The sequence below is a fragment of the Dermochelys coriacea genome, chromosome 25, assembly GCF_009764565.3.
Source record: "Dermochelys coriacea isolate rDerCor1 chromosome 25, rDerCor1.pri.v4, whole genome shotgun sequence".
Taxonomy (NCBI): domain Eukaryota; kingdom Metazoa; phylum Chordata; order Testudines; family Dermochelyidae; genus Dermochelys; species Dermochelys coriacea.
Window position 1 is genome coordinate 5,749,732 of NC_050092.1, and position 23,100 is coordinate 5,772,831.

The 23,100-nt window shown below is 41.9% G+C and overlaps 1 protein-coding gene across 4 annotated transcripts in view; it reads right to left on the bottom strand.

Annotated features, from left to right (window-relative positions):
• Positions 1 to 22,738, bottom strand: part of AP3D1 (adaptor related protein complex 3 subunit delta 1) — a 76,837-nt gene extending 54,099 nt beyond the window's left edge. The window contains exon 1 of one of the 4 annotated variants that reach the window (XM_043502528.1): positions 22,395 to 22,738. In XM_043502528.1, coding sequence (XP_043358463.1) covers positions 22,395 to 22,490 — 96 coding nt within the window. In that variant the 5' untranslated portion in view covers positions 22,491 to 22,738. The remainder of the gene's footprint in view (positions 1 to 22,394) is intronic. The other 3 variants (XM_043502527.1, XM_043502529.1, XM_038383841.2) reach the window with 3 other exon arrangements.
• Positions 22,739 to 23,100: the final 362 nt, after the last annotated feature.

Consider the following 23,100-nt stretch of genomic DNA (forward strand, 5'->3'; position numbering starts at 1 on the left):
CACTATGAAGCCAACATTTCCATGGCTGGTTACATTTAACTTTATAATACAAGTATAGCATTGAATGTTTCAACCACCACTCAGGATTGCATCAGAAACCTTGATCACAATTCCTGGTGCACAGGAAGTGAAGCCAAGTTCTAAGAACTGATTTATTTCACCTACAAACTGATGTTCAGTACTACTTTAAAAAAAAAAAAGTACAACTACATCTTGACAGCTAGCATGTCAGTTTCTGTACAGTAAATCAATAATGTGACTCCCGGCATATTGCTCTAAAAATGACCATTTTTACTTTTACTATAACAATATAGACTCTCTCAAATGCATTAAAAGTGCTATTTACAAATAGATAAATTAAAGTAGTGACTAGTTGGTGATGTAAAGTCGTCATTCAAGATTTTAACACATCAAGAAGACTACCCCAATGAAAAAGGGGTCTGTTAATTTTTAATCGTAATAACTACACAAACAAATCTCTTATTTGACAATATCCTTTACAACTTTGAAAATGTATTGAGGAAAACTACAGTCCTCCTATAGCACATCAGATATATGTTCTACCTGATCTCACTCCTTTCCCATTAAAGAATCTGGATGCATCTTTAAATAGTCTGCAAAGCATTTGTCTACACCAGCATTTCCCAACCAGTGGATCATGATCCCTGGGGAGGGTCATGAGGTGCTGAAAATTTTATTACATTCTGAAACAAAAATCTCCTTACTGTCCCCCACACAATGACACTTCAAAGTCAATCATTTTCTATCAACCTACTGAAACAGACAAGTTACATAGGTTTATCAATGATATATATATATATATATATATATATATATATATATATATATATATATATATATATATATATATATATATATATATATATATATATTTTTACACTTTCTCTAAGAGTAGATAAAGGAAGTCATGACTTTTTTAAAAAAAAAACTTCAAGTACAGTGGTTGACTATCTGAAAAGATTGACTTTAGATACACAAGTTTTAATTATCTCACCACTCTACTCCAATGCAAAACAACACTGTGAAAATGCTAATTCCAGGGTTTCTTACATGCCAGCAAAGGTAAATGGAGGACTGACTGCATTTTTTATTGGGTCTTGCAGATAACCAAACACACCTGTACTATAACATCTCCTTAGAACTTTGAAAATAATAAGCTAGCCTCATCATTTTGCTTTTCTGCAGTTTGTAAATACTGATTGCTCTCCAGCTTCCACATGGAACACAAAATAATGTCATTGATGTCTGACAAAAGCAAAAATCATGTTATCAATGACTTCAGATACATGCTGCTTCTTGAATGGTTGCCTCTACAGCAGCAGAATCAGAAGCATTACAGATGTAACATCCCCAAATCTAGAAACTTCTTGTGATTGCATGTCCTACTACATAAATCATCACCTTAATATTAATAAATTTAGGCTGAATAAACCCATCTCACACAGGAACACAAGTTTCAATACAAGCAGAATTGATTTAGACTCAGACTCATATGCAAGTATTCCTATTACAATAAAGTAGAAAGAGTAAGATGAGGTTTAGCAATGCAATGGGTCAGATGTTACAGATTCTGCCTGATCATCATCATTCTGGAATGAGAAAAAAAAATTAATTACATTTCTTAGGCTATTGCTTATAGTAAGAAGGCCTAAAGAGAGAATCCTACTGACCTATTTGTTAGATCTACCCCAGATGGCTAATAAATACAAAGTCCAAGTTAACAGGCACTATTCACATTGTAGACAAAAATAAAAAGGCTGATCAGTTTCCAGTAACTGTTTTTACCTATAGGGTTACCAGAGAGCAAGTATTGACTGTAAAATAAGATGCATTCCTAAAAATCCAGAGACCATATAAAGTGAGATTGTTGGTACCACCTGCCATTATAAAAGACAACACATGTATTACCTTTTAAAACAGGTGTCAGAGTCTGCAGTCAGACTACAAATGGCCTAGTTTACACACAAACTGCTTATTTTATTCCCACGTGAAATTTCAATCAAAACAAATATTTCATTATAAAACTATTTTATCTTAAAGTATCTTTAAACTAGAAGCTGCCTGCAAGAAAAGTCAAGAGTTTATAGACACTAACGTTTTCCCAACAGTAGATTTGAGACAATTAAGCAGGTGAAAGATTAGTTTAGTTCCCACTTAAAGAGGCTGATTAGGAATCTTCCAAACTGCTAAACACCTGTGGAACAGGCAAAACAAAATATTTGTAGAATACTAATAATTCAAGTGAGAATATGCTAGGCAAAATAATTCTTAAGACAATTCCAATATTAATATGAAAAGCAATATACAAATAGTGATATAAGCACGATGAGGAAGTCGCATACTATTTAACAGCTTGCGTAGGCTGAGCTTATTGCACACACCAGGGATAGCTTGCAGCTCCCCACCTCCACCACCTCTTTGTGGTTGTGTTATATAGCTGGCAAAGGCTTCATAAGTCTCCCATTTTCCTCCATTGATGCTTAGAACATTCCCTGAGGTGTCAGAATTGATCTGGCATGGCAGTCCAATTTATTGTGTTACATAGTGTCAAACAGGAATGCTGAGTTGAGTGTAAGGCCCCAAGTTTTGCCAGTAACAATACACGTTTGAGGCTCTGAATTACATGGGGAAAATGGAGGCATATTTGTCCTCCCAATGCCACATTTTATCCAATGCCTAATTAAAAAGGTATTTCTATCCTCCAAGTATTAAAGACATTGGCTGACAGGCTATTTCATTTAGTGACTTTTCAGCTTACCACAATATTCCAAGGCTGTTCTATACTTTTAAATATTTGCTTGGATGCTATAAGGCTCAGAGCTTGTCTACACTGGAAGGGCTATAGCAGTGCCGCTGTAATGCTTCAGTGTAGACACTACCTGCACTGACTGGAGTGGTTTTCCTGTTGGTATAGGCACTCCACCTCCCCGAGAGGCGGTAGCTTGACAGAAGAACTCTTCCATTCATAGAATTATAGAACATCAGGGATGTCAGGAGGTCAACTAGTCCAACCCCCTGCTCAAAGCAGGACCAATCCCCAATTTTGCCCGAGGTCCCTAAATGGCCCCTCAAGGATTGAACTCACAGCCCTGGGTTTAGCAGACCAATGCTCAAACTACTGACCTATCCTTCCCCCCACCACTCCCCCTACTACTGTCTACACTGGAGATTAGGTCAGTTTAAACAACATCACTCAGGGATGTGGATTTTTTATACTGCCTGAGCCACACAGCAATGCTAAATAAGTTCCCAGTGTAGGCCAGTCCTAACAAACAGCGACCCTACTTCCTTAATGCATTCACATTTTGACTTTATTCTATTAATCCTATTTCTCCAAGCTTTAAAAAAAAAATTTAAAAAAGGAAAATTAAGTAAAGAACTCTAAGATTGTGGAATACTATCCAAAGGAAAGAGTTGGAAGCCCTGTCTTTTAGAACTTTAGGAATAAACTGGACAAAGCATAAGAATCTGTGATCTAGATAGAGAACAATTCTAATAAAGGAATGGACAAGATTATCAGCATTGTAACCCTCAGGAGCCCCAGTCACGGACCAGGACCTCACTGTGCTAGGCTCTGTACAAATACAGAACAAAAAGACAGTCCCTCCTCCAAAGAGTTTACAATTTAAGTACAAAACAAGAGACAGCAGGTTTGGAGATGCAGGTGGAAAGTCTGGCTGAGTTTAGGAAGGGGTTTGAGCAGATGATGGAGCAAAGACATGAGGTATCTAAGGGAAAAGCTCAGACTTACAGATGGAAGCAGGGCTGGGGAATTTTGAAGGGAGACTGGGTGAGGAAAGTGGTCAGTGGAAGCATGTGACTAAAAGAACCAGGCAGAGGAAAAGACGGGCTAGTGAAGGAGAAATAGAGCTTAGGAACAGGTTTGCAGAGCTGGAAAATGAAGAAGGGGCTCAGCAGGTAGTCACTGAAGGTGGAAGGGCAAGGAAGAAGAGAAGAGAGGCTAGTCCTATAGGAAAAGGGGAAGAGTCAAGGGAGACTACACCAAATATGAGCCCCAGGAGGATACAGGATGGGTTGAAGAGGATTATAAGGGAAAATAGGAATGGAAAGAACTTGCAGCCAGAGGGAACGGGGAGAGACTGGAGAATAGCTCCGTCACCAGGAAAAGGCAGGTCTATGAGATCGAGGACTCTTTATTGAGAATAGACAGGCCTGTAACTAGAGCTGATCCAGAGAAAAGAAGGTGTGCTGTCTTCCAGAGGCCAAGATACGGGATGTAGACCTGAGGTTGAAAAGGATCCTAAAGGGAGCGGGAAAGAATCCCCTAATTATCCTTCATGTGGGAACAAATGATACGGCTAGATTCTCGCTGGAAAGTATTAAGGGAGACTATGCTAGGCTGGGGAAGACGCTTAAGGAAATCGAGGCTCAGGTAATCTTTAGTGGGATTCTGCCTGTTCCTAGAGAAGGGCAACGAAGGTGTGACAAGATTATTACTGTCAACAGATGGCTTAGGCAGTGGTGCTATAAGGAGGGCTTTGGGATGTATGGCCACTGGGAGGCACTCATGGACAGAGGACAGGTGTCTCGGGATGGACTTCATCTGAGTAGGGAAGGAATTAGACTTCTAGGATGGAGGCTGGCACAACTGATAGAGAGCTTTAAACTAGGAATTTGGGAGAGATGGTTGGGAGACGTCCAGGTAATCTCCATGCCAGATTTTAGCATTGAGAGGGAAGAAGATGAAATAAGAAAGGATACAGCCGTGGGTAGGAGAATGTATATAAGGAGCAAGGGCAGTGTGGATACCAGTCTAATAGGTTATACTGGCTGTAGAATGACTGTGCCTAATAGGGTACAAAATGTGAGCGAGGCCAAACAGCAAAAATTAAGATGTTTGTACACCAATGCGAGGAGCCTAGGTAACCAAATGGAGGAACTAGAGCTACTGGTGCAGGAAGTGAAACCAGATATTATAGGGATAACAGAAACATGGTGGAATAGTAGTCATGACTGGACTACAGGTATTGAAGGGTATGTGCTCTTTAGGAAAGACAGAAACAAAGGTAAAGGGGGTGGAGTAGCATTGTATATCAATGATGAGGTAGAATGTAAAGAAATAAGAAGCGATGCAATGGATAAGACAGTATCCGTCTGGACAAAAATTACATTGGGGAAGATAATTAGTAGAGCCTCTCCTACGATAGTGCTTGGGGTGTGCTATAGACACCAAGATCTAATTTGGATATGGATAGAGCCCTTTGTAATGCCTTTATTAAAGTAAATACTAATGGAAACTGCGTGATCATGGGAGACTAACTTCCCAGATATAGATTGGAGGACCAGTGCTAGTAATAATAATAGGGCTCAGATTTTCCTAGATGCGATAGCCGATGGATTCCTTCATCAAGTAGTTGCTGAACCAACTAGAGGGGATGCCATTTTAGATTTGGTTTTGGTGAGTAGTGAGGACCTCATAAAAGAAATGGTTATAGGGGATAATCTTGGTTTAAGTGATCGAGAGCTAATTCAGTTCAAACTGAACTGAAGGATTAACAAAAATAAATCTTCAACTAGGGTTTTTGATTTCAAAAGGGCTGACTTTTAAAAATTAAGGAAATTGATTAGGGAAGTGGATTGGACTGAAGAACTTATGGATCTAAAGGTAGAGGAGGCCTGAGATTACTTTAAATCAAAGCTGCAGAAACTATCGGAAGCCTAGATCCCAAGAAAGGGGAAAAAATTCATAGGCAGGAGTTGTAGACCAAGCTGGATGAGCAAGCATCTTAGAGAGGCGATTAAGAAGCAGCAGAAAGCATACAGGGAGTGGAATATGGGAGGGATCAGCAAGGAAAGCTATCTTATTGAGGTCAGAACATGTAGGGATAAAGTGAGACAGGCAAAAAGTCGAGTAGAGTTGGAGCTTGCAAAGGGAATTAAAACCAATAGTAAAAGGTTCTATAGCCATATAAATAAAAAGAAAACTAAGAAAGAAGAAGTGGGGCCGCTAAACACTGAGGATGGAGTACAGGTTAGAGATAATATAGGCATGGCCCAATATCTAAACAAATACTTTGCCTCAGTCTTTAATAAGGCTAAAGAGGATCTTAGGGATAATGGTAGCATGACAAATGGGAATGAGGATATGGAGGTAGATATTACCATATCTGAGGTAGAAGCGAAACTCAAACAGCTTAATGGGACTAAATCGGGGGGGTCCAGATAATCTTCATCCAAGAATATTAAAGGAATTGGCACCTGAAATTGCAAGACCATTAGCAAGAATTTTTAATGAATCTGTAAATTTAAAAAGAAAAGGAGTACTTGTGGCACCTTAGAGACTAACAAATTTATTTGAGCATAAGCTTTCGTGAGCTACAGCTCACTTCATCGGATGCATTCGGTGGAAAAAACTCAAACCTCAGGAGTTGTACCGAATGATTGGAGAATTGCTAATATAGTTCCTATTTTTAAGAAAGGAAAAAAAGTGATCCAGGTAACTACAGGTCTGTTAGTTTGACATCTGTAGTATGTACGGTCCTGGAAAAAAATTTGAAGGAGAAATTATTTAAGGACATTGAAGTCAATGGTAAATGGGACAAAATACAACATGGTTTTACAAAAAGTAGATCGTGCCAAACCAACCTGATCTCCTTCTTTGAGAAAGTAACAGATTTTTTAGACAAAGGAAACGCAGTGGATCTAATTTACCTAGATTTCAGTAAGGCATTTGATACCGTGCCACATGGGGAATTATTAGTTAAATTGGAAAAGAAGGGGATCAATATGAACATCAAAAGGTGGATAAGGAATTGGTTAAAGGGGAGACTACAAAGGGTCCTACTGAAAGGTTAACTGTCAGGCTGCAGGGAGGTTACCAGTGGAGTTCCTCAGGGATCGGTTTTGGGACCAATCTTATTATTACTGACCTCGGCACAAAAAGTGGGAGTGTGCTAATAAAGTTTGCAGATGATACAAAGCTGGGAGGTATTGCCAATTCAGAGAAGGATCGGGATATTATGCAGGAGGATCTGGATGACCTTGTAAACTGGAGTAATAGTAATAGGATGAAATTTAATAGTGAGAAGTGCAAGGTCATGCATTTAGGGATCTATAACAAGAATTTTAGTTATAAGATGGGGACGCATCAATTAGAAGTAACAGAAGAGGAGAAGGACCTTGGAGTATTGGTTGATTGTAGGATGACTATGAGCTGCCAATGTGATATGGCTGTGAAAAAAGTTAATGTGGTTTTGGGATGCATCAGGAGAGGTATTTCCAGTAGGGATAAGGAGGTTTTAGTACAGTTATACAAGGCACTAGTGAGACCTCACCTGGAATACTGTGTGCAGTTCTGGTCTCCCATGTTTAAAAAGGATGAATTCAAACTGGAGCAGGTACAGAGAAGGGCTACTAGGATCATCCAAGGAATGGAAAACTTGTCTTATGAAAGGAGACTTAAGGAGCTTGGCTTGTTTAGCCTAACTAAAAGAAGGTTGAGGGGAGATATGATTGCTCTCTATAAATATATCAGAGGGATAAATACAGGAGAGGGAGAGGAATTATTTCAGCTCAGCACCAATGTGGACACAAGAACAAATGGGTATAAACTGGCTACCAGGAAGTTTAGACTTGAAATTAGACGAAGGTTTCTAACCATCAGAGGAGTGAAGTTTTGGAATAGCCTTCCAAGGGAAGCAGTGGGGGCAAAAGATCTATCTGGCTTCAAGATTCTACTCGATAAGTTTATGGAGGAGACGGTATGATGGGATAATGTGATATTGGTAATTAATTGATCTTTAAATATTCAGGGTAAATAGGCCTAATCCCCTGAAATGGGGTATTAGATGGATGGGATCTGAGTTACTATAGAAAATTCTTTCCTGGGTATCTGGCTGGTGAATCTTGCCCATATGCTCAGGGTTTAGCTGATCGCCATATTTGGGGTCGGGAAGGAATTTTCCTCCAGGGCAGATTGGAAGAGGCCCTGGAGGTTTTTCACCTTCCTCTATAGCATGGGGCACGGGTCACTTGAGGGAGGATTCTCTGCTCCTTGAAGTCTTTAAACCACGATTTGAGGACTTCAATAGCTCAGACATAAGTGAGGTTTTTCATAGGAGTGGGTGGGTGAGATTCTGTGGCCTGCGTTGTGCAGGAGGTCAGACTAGATGATCAGAATGGTCCCTTCTGACCTTAGTATCTAAGAAAACAATGAGATAATACTGGTCACAGCACACCAACATGATCTAACAGGTATCTTCCATCTCTATTTCTCTGATTCTCTTCTGAATGGAGAGGGAAAAAAAACTCAATATATTCTTTGCTATAAATGGCAATAGGATATGGCACCAACCTCGCTAGACAATCATCCACCTACATGAATTTCTAAAATATCCATCACATTAACCTCTATGTAATCTCTCTTAAAAGACAGTAATTTGTCTAACTGAAGAATGTTCTTATTTTTCACAATCATCATCTTCATTTCTAAGTTGCCCATTGCCATATTATATGTTGAGACCTAGATTCATGTACATATTAAGAATATACTGATTGATAATTTTTGGTAATATAAGTCTGCAAACGAACACTGTAAATAAGTTCAGGATATACCATTTAATTACAGATAAGTCTCCAGCAGCTGTCAACTTGAGTGTATGGCAATTGATTTAGTGATCAGTATTCCTATTAGACAATTCTCAAAAGTCTTAGTTGTTCCCCACTTTGCACTAGAGCAGGAAAAACCCTCCAAATATACGTATGTGGCAGATGAAAGCACCTACCATTGTAGACATCTGTTTGATCAAGCTTTTAATTGATCTCTGGAATATTTTGCAGACGAATATGAGTCGTTGTACAGAGTATTTTTAGACATATTTGTTAATTCTGTATTATTTTACAGAGTCAAAGATGTCCACATGCAGAAGCAATAAATTTATAAATTAAGTACAGTTTATACAAATAAGCACATTTGCTCAAAATGAACCCTTAACAGTAAAAAATGCAAAGACAAACACTGTATAAAGACACAAAGCAGAACTAGTAAAATTAGCACACCAGAAATGTCCACATCTACTACAAAAGAAAAACCAATATAGGAAACTATCATTCTGCTCAGGAAAAATAATTCAAGAAAGTGAGAATGGCAATTACCTCTCACAAATATTCCAATGTCTCATTGGCAACAGGTTGCTCATTTTGGTAGGTAAAATAAAAATTAAATGAAGAACCCATTTCAGTTCAGACAACAGATATAAAGGTAAAAGTTAGTTTTCCTTCTTTGCTTCTTTCTAAAAGGGTTTGTGTGAATCATTTTAAATGGTTACAACTATCTTGTTTTTCTGGGAAGGCTATGGAGAACTGAGGAATTAATAGACTATGATAGTTACCAAGCAAGTGAGATCTGAATCAAAAAAATCACAGACTTTAAAGCTCTAAATGCCTTATTTAACTCAAAAGCATAACAAAAGACCTCAGTTATAGTTGCTTTCAATTAAGGCCTGGGAAAGCTGACAAACCACTTCTCTGGGTCCATCAAGGAGTCCTCTACAAAAGAAGGATGAGGACAAGACCTGACATGCCTGGTATTACAGAGGTGATTTTTTTTTTTAAACTAAACAGCTATTCTCCATCTCCAGACTCAACTTTGAGGCCAACAGAAAAGTCAAACCGAGTACTTCCCAAATAAGCAAAAATTTGTGAATGGATTTTTAAGAAAAAACATTTCATATATCAGAGTTCTCTGACTCCCTTGAACCTTCCACTAAGCAGCATGGAGCCAGATATATTTCTACACTTCTGTATAGCATATCAGGCTTTGGTGAAAGCATGCTTAGCCATATACAAATAAATCTTTTGTTGGGGTGCAGAAAAGATCACGTCCAAAAAAGGTCATCTATATTGTTCTTGTCACACCACTGTTTGAAATACATGCTAAGCCACTAGATTTTGTAAACCATAAAGTTGAGCTGGATAATGAAAATGAGAATGGCTCATGTCAAGTGACTGTTCTTTATTATCCACTACAAATGCTTTTTTGCTGAGTTCTACAATTCAAGTCTGTAGAACAAGCAGATAGACAATTATCTCACCTGTTCAAACCAAACTTATAGTCTTTAATAAAGTGAACACGAGTCACTCACTTGTTATAGCTGGAAGTGATACAATTCATTCAGGCTTATGTTTACTGTGATAAACAAGAAAAATGAAAGCTTTCCTATCCAGCTATATTAACACGCACTTACCACTAACATTTTATCAAACACAAACCTACACGGGATGGAAAAGTGAAGTTTAACTATTAAATCAACAGTATCTAAAATGAATGCAAAGAAAGACTCATCTGAACAAATTAGCCTCCGCTGTCTGTGTAACGAAACAAAGAAACGTGATAAAGGGTAAAATAATAGCGCTAAACTGTGTTCCATGAACTATTTCTGTAATTGACATCTTGGTCAATGGTTAGAGACACCTAGATATCTTCCTGAAGCCTTTTTCACAGATATATTTAACGTGATTCTAAAATATTGCCATAGCCATTTTCACAGTTCAGGGCAACTGAACCTGTATATTCTGCTCATGGTTCACCAATCGCAAACACTCTAGGCTCCCAGATCCTCAGCTGCCAGCCATCTTGGGCGATGACCCATGTCTCTCTCCTTCTTGACCAGTATTTTTCCTGGCTGCACAGTTCCCTACCTACCATGAGTTCCCCAGCAAGTCAGACTGCCTAAGAGGCCTGTTTTGCTTTCTCCTCAGAGGCTATAAACAGCATAATTGCCCCTAGTTTTAAGACACCACACAGCCTTTCTAAGCAAGCACATTTATTCTTAAGGTGAAAGCACTACAGAGAAGACATATTAAAAACAATAAATGAACCTAAATGGACACTAATAAGCTTACCAGAGATCACCCCCAATTCCAACAAGGGATCTGACAGGTCATCAATCCTTCAAATCCCACCAAGGGTTTTTTCCTGTGGTTGCAAGTTCATAACAGCTGTTAGCACAGAACAAGAACCCCATGAATAGCTCAGTTTGAACTTTATACAGTTTGTGCCTTTGATTTTGTCCTCACGTAACAGAAGATGAGCAGACAAAGGTCCATAGGACAAAACTTTGAAAAGCTAAGTCTTTGCATAACTGAAGGGCGTGTATTTGCATACACCTCACCCTAGAACAGGGGTAGGCAACCTATGGCACGCGTGCCAAAGGCGGCATGCAAGCCGATTTTCAGTGGCATTCACACTGCCTGGGTCCTAGCCACCAGTTTGGGGGGCTCTGCATTTTAATTTAATTTTAAACGAAGCTTCTTAAACGTTTTAAAAACCTTATTTACTTTACATACAATAATAGTTTAGTTATACATTATAGACTTATAGAAAGAGACCTTCTAAAAACGTTAAAATGTATTACTGGCACACGAAACCTTAAATTAGAGAGTGAATAAATGAAGACTCGGCACACCATTTCTGAAAGGTTGCCGACCCCTTGCCCTAGAGATTTCCTAGGAAACCCACCTGTTTGCTCCAAAAGTTCATTCTTGCCTGGCACATTGTTTCAAATAGTCCTTTGGAACTCATAACACTTCCCAGAGTTTACATTGCTCATGTTTCCCCCATATACAAATTACATACAATCCCGTAATACTACCTAAACTTTGCATTTATAGTACAATGGACTCAAACTATTTTAAAGCTAATCCAGTAATGTGTCTCAAAGATATTGCAGGATATTGCCATAAAATGACTGTGACATATAAATATGTTTTCTCATAAGGACATACCGCTATCAGCTTCTACTACGATGAATCATCACTGCTGTGCTGTTAACCATATACTTCCTCTACATTTTCCTTGTTCAAATATCTCCTTAATTGTACCACTTATTTAACCACACATCACGTTAATTATCTTCCGAATATACCTCAGCGCCATCTTTCAAAATAGATACTGTCAGCTTTTAATAAGTTAGTGAACAAACAGGCTTCTTTATAACTGGTCCCATGATTCAGTCTTTTTGGTGCATGCAAATAGTTTAATACCTCCCCTGCAGCTCATTATGCCATACAAACGCAATATGCTGCTGAAGAACATTTCTATACTAAAAAGAAAAGGAGTACTTGTGGCACCTTAGAGACTAACAAATTTATTAGAGCATAAGCTTTCGCAGCTTATGCTCTAATAAATTTGTTAGTCTCTAAGGTGCCACAAGTACTCCTTTCCTTTTTGCAAATACAGACTAACACGGCTGCTACTCTGAAACATTTCTATACTAATTACGCTAAAGTAATCTAAGTACATGAAAGATCTTCTCTAAACTGCAGTGAAGAAGAGGAGCCTTAATGAGGTTTGCGGACAAGTGCCATACCAAGAAAGATCAGAAGCGACAGAGCCTCTCTCTCAACACAGAGCAGAGACAGCTACCATCTTTAATCTCTCCCGTGGCTGCATCAGCAAGCAACAGGGAACACAAAACAGCTCTCTGAAGAGCCATCACTGAAGAGCAAAACTGAGTCTACAGCCTTTCTAAAGGCTCCCTACTCCCGAACTTGGATGTGCAGATTCTCCTTAAGAAGGAAGGAAGGTTGAGAATTCTCAACCAGCAGGAAGGTTGAGAATGCAGGAGCAGCAACATAAGTAGACCTGCTTTGGGACTTCAAATGATGAAGGTGTATACAAGGCAGCATGGCACCCTGGATACAGTAATCGCCTACACTGGCCCCACCAGCATCCTGCCGATCTGTGCTTAATAAATCACTAGTCTAGAAGTTAGTTTTTAAGGGGGAGGTTACAAAGCATGAATTAATGAAATGCCGTTGAACTAAGTATTCATGGTATAGTTGACATCTTATTTTTGTTGAAAGTTTCTGGAAGGTTTTTCTCCTCAGCTTGCAAAATTTGCCTTAAGTGCTCTCCAAACTTCTTAAAATAAGCTACTAGCAAGAAGTTTTGCAGAACTCTCCTCACCTGCTTGCCTAAGAACCACCTTTATTTAATCTATGAGTAAATTGATTTTGCTAGGCTGTTTTAAATACACAGGAGAAAGAGCTTCAAAATGATCCATTAGCCTGGCTGATTCAAGGCTCTTACTCCCTTATAAAGCAATCGTTATCTTGTGGCCAGAGTAAGTTATGGGTACTAGCTGGGCCTCAGTCAACACACACAAGGTTCAACGTAGAATGAAAGCAGAAACACAGTGAAGGCTAAACTCTACATTACCCTTTGTAATTATACAACACAAAAAGTCACTTGTTTCTTATTGTTCCCAGAACCCTCCTCTTTGCCAATGCCACAGAAGAGCTAAGTAGGGACACTGGCTCCACTTGTCCCTTCTAGGGGGGAGACCAGGATTCTTGCAGACTGGCAGGTCCTTATCAAACCCTCTTTTGTGTAGCGTTTCCAATTCTGGGATAAAGTACTTGACTAGTAACTTCTTTGCCTTTTGCAGGGCTTCAGACACTTAAATAATTAACAATAGCAGCAACTCTCAGCCCATTCAAGAGTAGATGGAATAATAATCTCCTTCAAAGATCTATTAATACACATAATATGACAGATAGGAACTGATCAAGTATCAGTGAACTTAAGTACAGACATGTCAGACAAATTGCTTATTTCCTATTGGTAATATTTTTCCAGTCAGATTTCTAGTATTCCTCAGTTTCCCTCATTTTATACCCCACCCTGTGCCCATTATTACATAACATTTATAATACAGTAGTCCCCAGAGATCAAGCAGCCAAGGCCCCATTGTGCTAGATCCACAAACAGTTAATGACAATCCCCATCCCAAAGAGCTTATAATTTAGGATGCCTCTGAACTCCGTATTAAGTCTGGCATTTTTCCAGCTGAAGACAATTGGATTAAACTTTGCAATCAGTCAATACAGGTCTTTATTCAGCATGAAGGGTGAAAGGTAAATCCATTGTCTTCAAATACACATCAAGAAGGGGAGCAGCCTCACCACAACCCACCTAATTCTTTCTGGCAATTAAACCCACCATTCAGTGTGGAGTACTCCCATTAGACCAGGGGTCGGCAACCCTTCAGAAGTGGTGTGCCGCGTCTTCATTTATTTGCTTTAATTTAAGGTTTCGCATGCCAGTAATACATTAACATTTTTTTAAAAGTCTATACATTATATAACTAAATATTGTCATATGTAAAGTAAACAAGGTTTTCAAAATGTTTAAGAAGCTTCATTTAAAATTAAATTAAAATGCTGATCTTACGCTGCCGGCCTGTGGTTCTGTTCACCCAGGCCGGCAGCAGGCTGAGTGGGGCCAGCGGCCGGGACCCCAGACTAGCAGTGAGCTGAGCGGCTCAGACTGCTGCGGGTCCAGGATTCCGCCCCTGCCCAAATAGAGTGGGTACCTACTGGTACTACTCCCTGGTTCTATCCAATTCTCTTCCTCTCTCTCTGCACTGAGTTGAGGGTGGGAGTGCACTGAACACAGGGCTGGGTGTGAAGGAGTAGGCTGGGGGTTGGGGTGTAGGGCCTGGCCAAGAGCTAGAATAACGGAGGGGGCTCAGGGTTGGGGCAGGAGGTTTGGGTGTGGGGTGCTTACCTGGGCAGCTCCCATTTGGTGCAAGGAGTGCAGGTGGGAACGTGGGGGGGGGGGGGGGTGCAGGAGCTCCCGTTTGGTGCTCGGGGTGGGAATGTGGGGGGTGCAAGAGTCAGGGCAGAGGGCATGTGAGGGGGGTGCAGGAGCCAGTGCATGTGGTGTGGGGGGGCTGGGTATGTGAGGAGGAGGTGCTGGAATCAGAGCTGGGGTCATGGGGGCTGCACGGGTCAGGGCAGAGGGCGTGGGCTGGGGTCATGGGGGTGCTCCCAGCCCCCTGCTGAGAGCAGCTCACAGCAGGGGGCTGGAGGGAATATGCCCCGATTCCACCCCCCTCCTTCCCCAAGGCCCCTTCCCCACCTCTTCTCCGCCTCCTCCCCAGAGCAGCTAGCGCACTGCGGCTCCGCTTCTCCTCCATCCCTCACAAGGGCCTTCAGCTGATTGGCGGCAGGGAGGGAGAGGAGGAGCGACAGGAACCCAGCACACTGGGGGAAGAGGCAGGGGAGGGGAGAGCTCGGCTGCCCTGTAGCAGCAGACCAAGCTTCTTCATCCTGCCCCTGCGGGAGGGAGGGGGTGTGTGTGCGTGGAAGAGCAAGGCAGGCATGATTTTTAATGGCATGTTGCTGCCTGCCTGGGCCCTGGCCCCTCTCAGCCCACTGCCGTCCTGGGTTCGGAAGTGGGCTGAATGGGGCAGGCGGCTGAGACCCAGCAGGCAGCAGTGTGCCATTAAAAAATCGGCTCACATGCCGTCTTTGGCACACATGCCATAGGTTGCCAACCCCTGCATTAGACCATTGGGTTGATTCTAATTCATCTCAAGTTTTTCCACCCAGAAATTGATTGCTCCCTTCCTCTTAAGACGGTTATGTAAAGGATTTTTTAACTTTGTACCCTGCCTCTTTCAGGAGTTGCAACTCCTCAGGTTACTCATTGTTGACTTATCACTTTACATTATGCATGAAAAGATGAATTTTCCAATACTTTTTATGTTGAGAAAAATTATGTGAAGGATTCCATAACTCAGTTTTGCCTACTGATGAAAATTCATGCTCGGACATGAAAGATGGGTTCTGACTAGCTCTAAAGTCCAATCAAGGTCAAATCAATCCTATTACCATATAACTGTTTTTTCTTTGGGCTGTCTACTGAAAAAAATATGAAGCCCTAAGCCTGTCATTCAAGTCTGTCCTAAAAAAGGCAAAAAGAAAAGGAGTACTTGTGGCACCTTAGAGACTAACAAATTTATTGGCGCATAAGCTTTCGTGAGCTACAGCTCACTTCATCGGATGCATCGGAAATGCATCCGATGAAGTGAGCTGTAGCTCACGAAAGCTTATGCTCTAATAAATTTGTTAGTCTCTAAGGTGCCACAAGTACTCCTTTTCTTTTTGTGAATACAGACTAACACGGCTGCTACTCTGAAACCTAAAAAAGGCAGCGCATAAGAGCAATTTTATCCACCAGTTATATGACAAGCCTTCAGACATTTTTGTGCAGATTTTGCCATAAATACACGGGACCACTCCAATAAACCTAAGTACCTAAATTACAGACACACATGGTTAGAGTGTAAAACTCCTCAGTAAAAGTCTCTTTACCATTTTGCCCCAGTTACTTCAACTAACCAGATTTTTATAATGGCACCCCTCACCACAGTATCTATCACAGTACCAGATAATACTACTCTCTCATGGGACAATATTTATAACACACTAAAGATGCAAAGTGATATGCAAGAGCTAAACAACAGCAGTGCCAAAAGCCTCCTGCAAGCAGATTTCAGGTACAGAACCATGTACCTTTAACCACATAGGTCCCAGCTAGGAAGGCCCAGAGCAAACATTCAGTACATTTTCCTATCATATGGTGCACAGATTCCTTGAAAAGTTTTGTCAGACACAGCAACCCACTTCTTCCTTTAGTCAGCTGTGTCGCAAGTCCTCAAGAAATGGACACCTATTGTGATAACTTATTCCATATGGTATAAATTCACCTAACACAAAGGATAAAATTAAGTTTTACTTCTGCCCACCGTTCTCACTGCCAGTAGGATGTGTTTCCCTGGTGAATCACAAACAAGACAGTAAAAGAATGACATGGCAGAATGGGACAGATTGTTATTTTTCTTCCCTGCTTGTATGCGTGCTTTTCCCTAAAATTTTATCCTCGTACAGGAAAACGCTGCAGAGATTATCATGCCACTGCACATATTCCTCAAAAGTAAAGATTTTATGCGAGGGGTGGCCAACCATGGTTCGTGAGCCACAAGCGGCTCTTTTACAGTTAAAGTGCAGCTCGCAGAGCCACCCACAGACCCGCATTCTCCACCTACCAGGCTGTGGGGGAGCTTGGGGCTTCTGCGCTCCAGCAGGGTGGTGCGGCTAGGGGCTTCTGCCCAGCAGGGAGGGGGTCTAAGACATGGGAAGCAGGTGAAGTTCCCCCTTGGGGAGGCTAGCCCCGTCCCACCCAGACCCTGCTCGCTGTCCTCAGCCCCGTGGCTAACAGAATGATGGAAATCATTACGAAAGGGACAGATAAGACGGAAAATATCATACTGCTTCTATGTAAATCCATGGTATGCTCACATCTTGAATACTGTGTGAAGATGTGGTTGCCCCATCTCAAAAAAGCTACATTGCAATTGGAAAAGGTTCAGAAAGGGGCAAGAAAAATTATTAGGGGTATGGAAGAGTTTCCATATGAGGAGAGGAGAGATTACTAAACCTGGGACTTTTCAGCTTGGAAAAGAGAGACGACTAACGGGGATATGACAGAGGTCTATGAAATCATAACCGGTGTGGAGAAAATATTTTTTACTCCTCCTCAAAACACAAGAGCTAGGGGTCACCAAATGAAATTAATAGGCAGCAGGTTTAAAACAAAAGGAAGTATTTCTTCACACAACGCACAGTCAACCTGTGGAACTCCTTGCCAGAGGATGTTGTTAAAGCCAGGACTATAACAGTGTTCAAAAAAAGAAGTAGATAAATTCATGAGGATAGGTCCATCAATGGCTATAAGCCAGGATGGGCAGGGATGGTGTCCTTTGATGATTACCTGTTCTGTTCATTTCCTCTGAAGCACCCGGCCACTGCCAGAAGACAGGCTACTGGGCTAGATGCAACTTTGGTCTGACCCAGTATGGCCGTTCTTACGGTGTTACTAATGGAATTGAGCTACTTGTTTAATTAAATTGCACTTATGATTGCAAATGTCAGCTCCTGCAGAGGAGTGGGGAGCTGTCATATTTAAGAACTGGAAAGATGGAAGCTTATAAGGTTTATTTCAACCAGAAAACACTGCACAAACTTGAAGAGAAAAGTGTTGCTTGGTGGAATTGCTGCATGCTGATTTTAAATGTAACCCACTGTTCCCCAGAAGACAAGTATCAACACAAAATGAAAGTTAGCCAAGAAAGAAAGATGCTTCATAAAGTGTAACTGAACACACAGATAAAAGGCAGGACAACATTTTTCATTCAATCTCAGACATTTTTATTTAACATTCATTATACCTTCTTCCCAGAGATGGAATTATGGAAGCAGGCTAAAGTGTACCATACCCAGGATGTTCCACTACAAATGTATTGTAAAGTAAAAGTTCTTATATATTTAAAATTAAAAAAATGATTCAAGGGTTAGGCAGCAGCTGACTGGTAAATAGGCTGATATTACACACGTTTTGTTTTGGCAGAAACTAGATGAAAATATAATGTAATGCCAAACAAAAAAGTTAATGCTGCAAAATGAAAACAGAGGGAATCTCACCTTCAAAAGCTATTCAATAAGCAACGCTATAACAGTAGTACTTTTATCTTCCTGATCATATTAATGAGGAAGTCAGCTCAGCAGCATAGTCAGTGGGAAGAAATGCTTTTATACTTTTCCAATACCCCTAATTTATGCATTTATGTTACTATGGTTAAAATAAAGTAAGTAAAACCAGAATGAGACAAATTAAGCCTGTTTCAAAGTACTGTACAGAAAGCCATGAAACTAAAAGATAAAGGAAGTATAAGACTCCAGCCTTGCTAAGGGGGATAGAATAAAGCTTTTTTTTTTTTTTTTTTAAATTAAAAAGCTTTTCCACAATGGACACCGAAAGTATGCTTGCTACAGCCACTTTTTCCCCAGCTCACTGCTGAACAACTGTTTTCAAACATTTTTGTCACTGGTACGGTCCTGCTCCCAATATGGGCAGGGGCTTTGTCACTAGAAAAGGGATTTTCAAAGGAGATTAATTGATTTACATGCCTAACTCCCACTGAAATTCAATAGGAGCTGGGTACCTAACTCAGACTCTCTTGAAAATCCCAGAGAAACAAACCTCTTCATGCACACAAAGCAAGGGCCATGGAGTCACCACTTCCAGGATGCTTTGTTCAACAGACACTTATGTCTGCCAGCAATCTAGTAAGGAAAGTTTAACTGGTCCATTCATTTTGATTATAATACAACTATTATAACATTACAAAACCCACGTGAAGACAAAAGGCAAGAAACATCTGGGTTTCCATTTTAATATTTGCTTTCACTGTGTGTCTAGTTTTTTTCCTAGTATATCGCAATAGTTCAACTCCAGCAGCAACAGTAAGAGCTCTGATAGGTTTCAGAGTAGCAACCGTGTTAGTCTGTATCCACAAAAAGAAAAGGAGTACTTGTGGCACCATAGAGACTAAGAAATTTATTAGAGCATAAGCTTTCGTGAGCTACAGCTCACTTCATCGGATGCATACAGTGGAAAATATATATTGCTATATTTTCCTCTGTATGCATCCGATGAAGTGAGCTGTAGCTCACGAAAGCTTATGCTCTAATAAATTTCTTAGTCTCTATGGTGCCACAAGTAATCCTTTTCTTTTTAGTAAGAGCTCTAGCATAGAAGGGGCTCTAAGCAGGTCTAGCCAATGCAATGCTAAAGATGCTGGCAGTCACCAGCAAACTCTGTATACAGTAATGCTTCCACCATTGCTACCCAGGGTGGAGACAAATTGCAAATATTAATGGTGGGAAGTTCTAGGGAGGGAAATCCTAGTGTAGCCAAGGCCTAAGAGTCACTGCCAGACATCCATGATTTAGAAAACTAATTGCTATCCAACAGCAAACACAATAATAGACACCAGCACAAAGTGTGTGTCAATATTTGTTCACAAGTCTGTGTTAGTAAATATCTGCTCTTTTGGACAGGCCAAACCCTTTAGTTGACTTTTAGATAGTCTTGTCTCAAGGCAATCTGAAGATGTACAACCAGACTTGTCAGTGTCTCAATGACACTTCCTAAACACTATGAACAATGGAATACATGGAGAAGAACAAAAAAGAGTTTTTAATTGCTATTCCTAAAGTACTATTTTGAATATTATGGATTGGTACTCAAACACTGGAAAAATACAGTGCTTACCATCACCATTTGGGAAGCTCTGGTTCAGTTCCCAATACCTCACTCAAAACTAGCAAGTGTTTAACTGCTCTGCAGTGAGATGAGGCAGGGGAAGGAAGGAAGAGAAAATACCTTATATTATTTAACAGCAACTTCTTTCAATGAGTAAGTAGCATCTTTGATGGTCTCCCTCCAGAGGCACTGTATATTGTGGAGAATTTTTAGAGAAGTAACAGTACCAGTAGGAAATATGCATTTAAATTGATCAATAATCTGTACATGTTTGCTGAAACTTGATCAGTTCTTATCCTACTGCACATGTGAAGATGCAGAACAGAAATTGTTCTACCTAGTTTTAAATGGTTAAGAGTTACACTATTCATTCTTTGACTATCTAGATCCCTACATAAGGACTTACTTGTCAAGTACTTATTCTAGAACTGAAAATATATTCTGTCCTTCTTGACAAAGATAATGGGAGTCACAAAGTAAGGCATAGGACCTGCATGAAGACCATAAAGGCATTTATATTTGCAGAGATCTACTGCCAAATATGGTGCTTAGTATCTTAGTAGGCCTAAATATCCTCTAGAAAATTTGTAATTGAAATCTCCACAGAATTATTCATCAAGTGTTTATCGATCCCAGTTTTGAGTGGAATAATAGCTCAAAGCATGAACTACACAGGCATGGAGAAAAGGTTAATATACATACCACCATCTCCACAATAAATGTTCACATAAACACTTATAAATAATTTCTTGTATGATCGAACAAAAGCTGTCTTTCATTAAATACTAGAAGCTGCTAGTTTTTTGTCCAGGGCACTAAGTCCTTGATAGCAACTACATCTTCCTATGCTATCAAAGCAATACCAAATAATATTTAAACTACATTATGAAATTGAAGGATTCAATAGTTTTTTGTGGTATGTGGCTCTAGTAAATGCTGCCTTGTAAGTATCAGTGTGAAATATCCAAATCTAAAAGGGATCTGAAAGTAAATGTCTATTGGAAACAATATTGCATTTCATCCTGAGATGAGCAAGTGATAAAGAACATACAACACAAATGAGTTTTACAACCTAAATATCTGTTCTAGCAATAAGATCTACGTTTGTTTCTTAATCCCTTCCATGATCAGTACTATTTTGCTCTTTACTGTATTTTGAAGTTGTGATGTGGTATCATACTAAACTCCACACCAAGTTACTAGTTTTCTGCCAAAAAGGTAATTATGGAAGTTGTTCGCATAAAAGTTTCCAACACCAAGTTTGCTTGTGCCAAGCCTCCAGGGACTTCCTCAGTGTCTCTGACTTCCTGATTAACGTATACCACGTGACAACAATTGATAAAAGAATTCAGATAAACCAGTTCTTGAGGAGTAATTATTTACTTTCCATCAGTTTCCTGATCTAACTCAAATAACATAGCAGAATATATCAGGTGGTGACATCCAAATGCTTTCTACCTTAAATAAGCCTATGCATTAGGGCATCTATGGAAATGTGTTTTAGACAGAAGCTAAATGAAATATTAACTAAAAAGCTTAAGTACACTTGAACTCTATTTTCTTATATTCCAATCACATCCTAGAAAATAGTCACTTATCTCTTGAAGGCAGCAGACGGGAATTTCTTTACCAAATACCAAAGCAATCTCCCCTAACAATATAACCAAATACTAAACCAAGAGCAAAGATTTCCCACCGGCCAGATCCTTCTCCCTTTTAACACTCTTTCCCCACCGTTTCTGGCAGCTTCCCTGAATTGGCTCTCCCCTTTGGCCAACCCCCACAAGGGTCTTTTTCCTCATTTTCATGTCTACTTGCACTTTCCCCCTTGACAACATCCCCTTTTCTGCATAAAAGAAACACCTTTTATTTTGATATGGGGGGGGGAGAAAAGAGGTGTGAGAAAGCGAGTCTCTCACAGCCCAGAGAGGAGCAGCTGATGTGACTCTCCCCCTCTTGAACCATGCACAGGAGACAAGTCCAGAGTTTCCCACTAGACTTTTATTCTCTTTGTGGACAGCCCTGGTCTGAATGGGAGAGAGTCATCACCCTCCCCCAAACCCTACTAAGAGGGGGGCAGCCCCAGGTGAAGAGAGAAAAGGAGGAGAGGAGAAGGAAGGGAGCTGCCACCCGCCCCCAAAACTCTATGGGGGGGAGGGGGGCCAAAGTGAAAGGAGAGGGGCTTACACCCCCCCACACACACACGCCCAGCCTGGAGGGGAAAGGCCTGGGTTTAGTTCTTCTGAGGGAGCAACCCCAAGCCCTCCTCGGCTCGCTGTGGGGTGGGGGGTTGTTTCAGACTCGCCTCCCATTCTACAATCCCCACCCCCCCCCCGCCCCCGGATCCTACAGCGGGAATTTACCCTCCGGCCCACTCCCCTCCCCAGGTCCTACGCTGCCCCCCCCCCAGCCGCCCCAGGACTCCCCCCCGCGGCCCCCGCGCAGAGCCCCGGCCCACCTCGTCCTCCTTGTGGTTGCGGATGCCCCGCACCAGGTCCTGCAGGTTCTTGTCGAACATGCGGTCGATGCTGCCCTTCACCATCTTCAGCGCCATCGCGGCGGCGGCGGGGCCGGGCCGGGCCGGGCCGGCGGGGCCTGCGCTCGGGCTGAGGGGCCGGGCCGGGGCGCTGCAGCTGCAGCCGCTGCCGTGGACGAGGCGAGGCGGGCCGGGCCGCTCACATCCCGCTCGGGGCCGGGCGGCGCGCGCGCGCCCCGGGGACGCAGGAGGCGGCAGCGGCGGCCCCAGCGGCTGGAATCTCCTAGCTCCGGGCTCCGCTCCGCCGAGCGCCTGACAAAATGGCGGCCGGTCAGCTGAGAGCTCGGGCCCCGCCCCCTCCGGGCCGCCGCACGCCGCGCCACGCCCTCACCGCCGCTAGCCCCGCCCCTAGCCCGGCCCCCACCCCGTCTCCGCTCTCCCGAAGGCCGCGTCACTGCGCCCTCTGGCTCCGCCCCTCTGTCCCGGAGCCGCGCCTATTTCTCCTCCCCCGCCCCTGGGGGCGCTAGCCCCGCCCTCTGGCCCTGGCCCCGCCCCCCAGCGGGGGTTCCCCGCGGCTGCCTCCGCCTCGCCCGGCCGCCGCCGCCAGCAGCGCTTGGGGCGGGGCTGGGGGGGACCAGCGCCCGCTGCCCACCGCCCCGCCCCCGCCCCGGGGCGTGGAGAGGGATCA